The 7,885-nt window shown below is 43.3% G+C and overlaps 1 protein-coding gene across 1 annotated transcript in view; it reads left to right on the plus strand.

Annotated features, from left to right (window-relative positions):
• Positions 1 to 1,837, plus strand: part of HSD17B2 (hydroxysteroid 17-beta dehydrogenase 2) — a 10,684-nt gene extending 8,847 nt beyond the window's left edge. Inside the window, exon 5 of the mRNA XM_009647179.1 lies at positions 1,479 to 1,837. Coding sequence (XP_009645474.1) covers positions 1,479 to 1,837 — 359 coding nt within the window. The remainder of the gene's footprint in view (positions 1 to 1,478) is intronic.
• The last annotated feature ends 6,048 nt before the right edge of the window (positions 1,838 to 7,885 follow it).

Below are 7,885 nucleotides of genomic sequence, written 5' to 3' on the forward strand. Positions count from 1 at the left end.
GTTATGGAAATTAAGATTCGTATTTTTTGTGAGAGCTGTTCCCTCCAGTTCTGCACACTGCCTCTGCCCTTCTCCTGGGCGGAGGGGAGAGCTCTCTTTGCTTTGAGACAGAGCAGTGGTCAGGCAACCGGTGCTTTCCCTCTGCTCTAGCTTTGCTGAAATTTAAAGAGCATCGCTGTGTGGTTGATTAGGGTGTTATGACTTGCTTGTCCTGCATGAGAGCTTCAGGACTCACTGTCAGTCCTACCTTTCTCAATATCAGAACTCTCTTTATTGAGCTGCTCAGTCTTGCGTCAAAGTATCTGCAGCAATACCTGTCATCCTGCTTGCTTGCTGTCAATATTACTCCATATAGACCTGAGCTTTCCTCTCTACTCCTTCCCTCTTCTGTGCTCCTTCTGTTTTCTGTTCCAAATCCTCCCTCCATTGCTCTGAGCACTTTCTGCAGAGCCTGCCTGGGTTACAGACTTGGCTCCAGCTGCACCCTGTGCCTACCTGGGAGCAGGGCGGCTGTCACATAAGTCCCTGCTCTGTGGACGTGCCTGACAGCTACCTGAAGATGACATTGAGTCCTACTACTGCCTACTCAGAATGTCCTGGTCACTACATGGAGACAATTTTTTTGTTGATGAAAAGCAAACCGGTCTTTTTCATAAAACCCCACGCCCTTGAATGCCTCCCCTCTGAGGGAGGGGCCCTGCGGGGCACTGGGCTCTGACAGCACCCCTGTGGTCTGTGGTACCTGCCTGAGGTTTTACTTCCAGGACCCCACTTATCTGTTGTCAGACTTCTGGATGAAAACTTCATGCATCAAAACAAGTCCCAGAATTTGAGATTTAAATATTTATTTAAAGGTTTTTCTTTATTTGCAATGCTTAATTCATGACAGGCAATAAATGCATGGGAAAAGCTACTGCTTTTGTTCCTACATGATGCAGATGGGGCAAAAATAGATTATTTTTTTTTCTTTTTTAAATCTGGCCTAATATAAGCCTTATCCTTCATGAAACTAGTTATTGAAATACTGATGTCACTTGTGAAGGAGGAGCTTAGCACTCAGCCAACCCAAGTGAATCCTGTTCATCTTAGTTTGCCTGTCTTTCCTCAGTCGCTCACATCTGTTAATAAATATATTAGAAATACCCACAAAATAAAGACAGAATGGAAAGGGGTGGGAGGGGAAGGAAAAAATGCTGGGTTGGCTGTGAGAGTGCCTTTTTAGGTAGAGCTGGTAGCCACATAGTCCATGAACCCTGTGCATTTTGTGCAGTCTGTGCTTTGTGCTTTCCTTTCCCTTCCAGGTAAAAGCACTCACAGCTAACCAGCTGTTCGGTCTGTTCTTTGCTGACCCAGTTTAGAACAACTGTGAATCAGGGTGGTGGTGGTGGAGAACAACTTACTGACCATTAATTATAGATGAATTTTTTTTTCAATTCAGCCCCTAACCCACTTGCTATCCTGTGATGTCGCTACTGCAGGTATACAGGGCACATCTGACCTGTGGGATAAGCAAGAAAAGGAGCTGATGGAGAACCTTCCAGCAGACACAAAGCAAGACTATGGTGAGGACTACCTCCTGGGGCTGAAGAGCTACCTCCTGCGCATGCCTGCATACTGCGATGCCAACCTCTCCCCTGTGTTGAGTGCTGTCCTGCACGCTTTGCTGGCCAAGAGACCACACGGCTTGTACACCCCTGGAAAAGGGGCTTATGTGCCTCTCTGCATCTTCTGCTACTTTCCTCTCTGGTTCTATGACTTTTTCATTAGTAAGATGCTGAGTACTGAGTCTGTCCCAAGGGTTCTGCGAACATCAGAAGCTGAAAGCAAGAATCTCTAAGGTATCCATCAGCGTTTGTCTTACTTGATGAGATAACTTGTCTTACTTGATGAGGTAACTGGGAAAAACTCTATTTTAAGACACTGCTATTTATTGTACTGTCTTTGTAAAATTGCATTTACACTGCCTTGCAAACAGAGGTAAATCTTTGTGTTGAGTAATGTTCAGGAAAAGTGGTGGATAAACAGAAACAGAAAGCTATTCCCAGATGGGGCCTTTGTGGAGGAATTTCAATGTTTTCCTGATGTTTCTGTATCCTGCCTTCTGTGTAAGGTATCTCATGAGGTTATATAGTTCCTGTCTGTTTCAAAAGGCACCACCAACACACAGATATATAACCTGGTTTTTAAAACAAAACAAAAAAAATCCTTAAGAGTCAACCACCTTCTTAGATGTTATAAGGAGTTGCATATATTCCTGTCATTGGAGAGATTTAGAAATGTCCAATGCAAATCTTTCTTACTCCAGTTTCAGCCTAATACTTTTTTTTTTTGGTTCTGTTGCTGTTGGACCTAAGAAGTGATTGATCTTTTTTTTTTTTCCCCCCAAGTTTTGTGAAGTATAGTTATGATGTTTATAACATGTCCTCTTTGCTAGACTAAGCAACATAAGTTAGTTGGGGGGGAAAAATGAACCAAGACAGATCAAGACCTTCATGAAGAAGGAAACAATGTCCTTCCTACAGTGTTAGAAAAAGTAATAGTAAGTATATCAGCTGCTAATTTGGTATTTGGTCGTTCTGTGCATTGCCTGTATATGCCTGTGCTTCTTTAATTATTAGTAAACTCTGATCTCACTTCTGCTTTTTGTACAATTCCTTACTCTGTTCTGGGTTTATGAAGAGCTCATGTTTTTGCCCATTTCTCCTGACACCTTCCTGTGTCCCCCTCTGCTTTGGCGAGAGTCTTCAGGCTGGCTTTACGGGAGTCCAGTGTCCACCTTCTGATAGCTTTTGGTTGCTCCCCTTCCCTAAATTCATTCTAGGAGCATCAGGCACCCTCCCTGCTGCTGGTTGTCCCTGCGCCCTATACCATAAGACCGTCACCAATGCCAAGAGGTTGGGCAGCTCGCCTGTATTTTTCCTGCCCCACTTCCTTTTTGCATTGCCTGTCACATCCGTGGGGCTGTGACATTTTGAAAGAAAGCCTCATCCCCCCCGAGTTCCCTGGTTTGGCCATCTGTCCTGTGCCTTGCTGTGACAAGATGCATTTCTTTTCCAATGATGAAAAGTTAAAAGTCATTACATTCTGGGCTTTAGATATAGATGCACTCTTTTCCTTTCCTTTCTGTGCAACTTCTAGACTTGTGTCAGAATCCTACTCGTGTGGCGTACCCTTGCAGCCAACTGAACAAAATCACAATTTAATTTGCATCTGTAGTATTTCTTTCATCTCCTTCCTACATCTTCCATATCTGTGCAAGACTCCTGTAAACGCACAGAGGGTGCTCTAGCGGACTTGGCCCACCATTTTAATTTGTGGCCCAGTGTGGAAATCCTCCTGTCCTGTATGTTTTGTCAAGATTTGCTACTGAGGCTTAGCTCCTTGCATCCCCTGACTATAGGCTTTTGCTTTCCTTTGAGAAAGTGTTGACCAAAAATGTTTTTCACTCGGAAAATCTGGGACTGTTTCTCTCTGCCCATGTCTTCCTTTATCTATTTCCCAAATTTTTTTATTTGGCAGCAGAAGTGCATAATAATAATAATAATAAAAAAATTTAGTAACTGGATTGTTGTGACTCTTTTTCGGTCTCATCTGACACCTTGTGCATTCTGGGGACCAGTGCTACAGCCCCTCCCTTCCCAGGCTGCCCTGGTTCCCACAGTAGGAGAGCATCAAGGAGGAAGGTGGTGGGGACTTCTCCAGGGAAAAGGGACACGATGGCAGCCAGTGCCTTGTTTGGGGCAGGCTGCCATCCCAAATGGCTCACGGGCAGCTTGTGAGCTGAAAGGAAAGGTGGGTGCAGAGCAGTCAGTTTGCTGTTTTGCACAGTAGTCTTCATAAAAATCTTTAATTGTTGCTTTGTTATTTGGCTGTGGTTATAAAATGCAACTTCTTTTTCTCCACTTTCTTCAAGGGAATATTATCTTGCACATTGCAGATGTATTAAACTAGGAATTTACATGGAAGATTTGATTTAAATTTTTTTTTTTTGCTTTTATTTCCCAGGAAATTTGTGTTCTGAATAGTCCTTTTGCACCTCTTCACCTAACTACAAAGATATTTTAGCAAGTCTCAAATAATTGTGGCATCAAAGACTGTTATTGTGTTTTTTCCTACAGGGATCTTACTTTGTGTTTTAAAGATAATTCTGTTGTAACACATTATTGAATTATGTGTCATTTAGTGGGCTGTAGTATTAGAGGCAAATTTCTTTTGGCCTAATGGCTTGCATTGCAAATAATCCAAACTGTGAGGCTAGGAGAACTGCAGAACAGATCGTGGGTATTTGCGGCCAACATGCCCACGTGAATGCTAACGCTGATGCTAGCTCGTGCTCTCGAGGACCAGTGTCTAGGTGGTGTGCTCATTTGCTTGCTGTCCAGACTGTTCTAATGCAAAGCTATTTTGTGGGTGGGAAGAGAGAACCTTTAGTTCTAGCAGTGGGAACTGATGCATTAAACAACCCAAACTAACCACCATGATCTGGGCCTATTTTCAAAGATAACGTTTCTAACAAAAAGCATATGGCATGAAGAAAAGCATCTGAGAAATTGCAGAAATTGGCTGTAGCCCTAAAAAAGGTCTAATAAATAATAATCTAAAATGTCACTTAATGCCCCACACTAATCAAGTGTGTATATATTGAAAATACATATGTGTATAGTTTAGAAGCAGTTATACGCCGCAGGAATCATGATTAAAGAGTAGGGTTTATACCCATCCCTCTGATCCAGCCTCTGGAATGCAGGTTGTGGCCAAGAAGTAAGTGCTGTCGTATGCTTTTTACCAAGCAAATCCCTGGCTGGTGTCCTGGGGCTCCCACTCTCCTCCTCTGCATTTATTACTCTGGCTGACATCTGTTCTTACTTTGTGTGAACAATTGATTTTAAGATATGCAGATCTGGTGAGACAAAAGGTGAGTTATAAAGTCATTTGCTTTTATAACTTTTTTTTTATTCTTCATCCATTTTCCCTCTTTATGGGGCCCCGATGACAACCATATCTAATGCATGCTTCTAGCATTGCAAGCTGGGCAAGAGAGGTAAAATATCAGGCATTTTTTGTGGTTATGTCACTGGCTGGCCATGGCAGAAAGCCACGGTGGGGGAGTTTTGGTGGCCACCTGCCAAAGGACCATCTCTGGATTTCAAGAAGTGTTAATGTGTGGGACTGTCCATTTGGCTGGAGGCAAGGAAAAGGGCTGTGAAATTTTAAAGTGTGTCCAAATGTGAGCTCTGACAGTGAGGTTTGGGTTGGATAAAACTGGTGGTGTAGGATTGTGGGGAGCTCTGGGTCACTGAGGGTTATGGACTCATGTGGGGAAGGGATTAATCCTAAAACTGCTTTCAAGGTTGAGCAGCCCCCCTGCATCTGGCTGATTTATACCGGCTGCCTGGGTAATGTTTATGCACAGCTTTGTTGTTCAAGCCAAAGCCATCGATATAGCATCAAATAAATCCAGTAATCTTAGAGCCCATTTTTCAATAGTAGAGGCCAAAACCAGGGGTGGGGAGAAAGAGAATAGTCACTTTTTCTCATTTAATGAGCATGAACAGAAACTTGGTTATTTCTAAACTATTTAAAGTTTGATTGTGTGACTCTTAAAATTACTCCTTACTGTTAAGATATACCTGAGTGTTAGAGAATCTCCAAATTCTGCCAGTTTGAGTCCCTGCTGTCCTGAGAAGAGAGACAATAACTTCCTTGTTCCTATCAGTGCATGCCCTGGTCTGTATGAGGGTTTTTTTGTTTTGTTTTTTTTTGTTTGTTTAAAGTTGCATAAGAAAAGTCATTACAAATTTTGTACGTATTTGTATCAAGAGAATGCTTCCAGGGAACTTTCAGATCTCTGTGATGTCAAAAACCACTGGTTTTGCTGTAAATTAACAAGTCTGGGCAAAGCATTGCACAGATACCACTGAAATGGGTCACATTTCTTTTGCTTGGATCGGAGAGTCCACACCTGGCCATCAGCACCCATCAGTGCACCAATCATATTTACAGCAAGTTCAGGGCAAATGCATTAGTTTGGTCAGGTTTCCTAAAGAGACTGGTTCTGGGATCCTTCCTGGGACAAAACGCTGCCTGGTTCAGCCTTATGGCTCTGTTTTGGGAGCCAGCTGGCTCCCCAAAATGATGCAACACCCAAGCATACTGTGCATCACGGAGTCATATTTCTAGGAACGCTCAAAGAAAATTCCTTTGAAATAATATTCATGCAGGCTTCAAAGGAAAAGCATTCAAGTAAAAGAGCTTGGCTCTTGCAAGGAAATTAACAGGAGGGTGTGTTTTGGTTTTGGTTTTCCATTTCTTAGAAGTATTAAGGCTTCAAAGGAAGAGCATTCAAGTAAAAGAGCTTGGCTCTTGCGAGGAAATTAACAGGAGGGTGTGTTTTTGGTTTTGGTTTTCCATTTCTTAGAAGTATTAAGATACATAAATGGAAGGTATTGCCACTGCCAGGAAACACCCGGCACGCTGGATCCTGAGATGCCTGAGGTGCAGTCATTCCTTCTGAGACTTGCCAGCTGATGTAGTGCTCCCTGGTATGCAGACACCATCGTAGGCAGTATTTCAACAGCCAGTGCTTTTGTCACCCAAGCTGAAGATTAGAGCTGTTGCTGTTCAATTATGGATGTATTGTGGCAACCTTGAGGCACTGGGCTTTTACCATAGTAAGAGCATGACCAAATCATAAATCAAGAATCACTGACAACTCATGAAAGGAGGCGAGTTTTAAACCTCTTAAGCAGGATAAATGGGTTTTAAATGTGTTGTGTAGGTCATTGTAACCCAAGCTAATGAATCTGGCTTTAACAATCTGTATGGAAGTAATTACGGTGAGATAAACAGTCTCCGCAGGTTTAATGCCTGGAATATGTAGGTTAAACAATCCAAGTTTATATCCCTGTTCATCTTGTTGCCTTTAGCTTTGGAAAGAGCACTGAACAAGCCGGAAAACTAATCCTGTGAGCTAGAATTTGGACCTTGCCAACTGCCACGAGTGAGAAAAGTAAGGATGGCTCAGTGGTCAAAGGATGGCTCTCAAATCCTGGTGAAGCCAGCTCAGCCCTTGCTACTGGTCTGATAAATCAGGAGAGCTCTGTGAGGTGCAGAGCGTGTAGCTCTTTGTACAGAGCCTTTCAGAAGTGATCTCTTAATTAGACTATTTTTCTTCTGAGGTGTTCAAGTTCCAGCTATGTTCCCACCCAGCCCATCTGGATTTGGGACTTTTCCCTTGTGGCATAAAAGGTCACGTTTCAAACTTCAAAATAAGAGGTGAAAAGTGAAGCAGAGGTCAAGGAGTGTGAGAATGGAAGATCTAAAGAAACCAAAGCAACAGCGGTTGGTATAAATGGCAGACAGCAAAGGAGGTGGAGGAAGGAAGGAAGGAAGCACGGTGGTGCTCAGGAAATGGGTTTGAGCAGGTTCAGCTCTGTTGGTATGTCGCGATCATGTCATGTTAACTTGTCTGCTTTCTTGCATGCCTCCTCCACCACCCCCTTCAACACCTGCCTTTCAAAAGTGCTATTGAAGAGACTGTGACCTGGGATAATATTAATCACTTTGAAGCCTTACTTGTGTTACTTGGCTTTCTAGCATCCCATCCCACAAAACCCTGGGATGGGGGTGACCTGCTCTGATGTCAGCGAGGACAGGAGTGGATGCTCCAAGCTTGACCCGTTCTCAGTGGTGGCAGGTGGTGATGGGAGAACCTGGTCTTTTATTTTTGCATCCCTGGGAGTAAGGAGGAGATGTTGACAGTGGGATGATGCACATTAGTGCTCCCATGCTAAGCCTGCACAAGCCTGGCAGTGCTTCTTTGCTCTCTTTCTTTGGGGGAAAGAATATCACACTGTACTTTGCTTCCTAATGGGGGGGGGTCTGT

This window comes from Egretta garzetta, unplaced genomic scaffold (genome assembly GCF_000687185.1).
Source record: "Egretta garzetta isolate BGI_Z169 unplaced genomic scaffold, ASM68718v1 scaffold39, whole genome shotgun sequence".
NCBI classification, from domain to species: domain Eukaryota; kingdom Metazoa; phylum Chordata; class Aves; order Pelecaniformes; family Ardeidae; genus Egretta; species Egretta garzetta.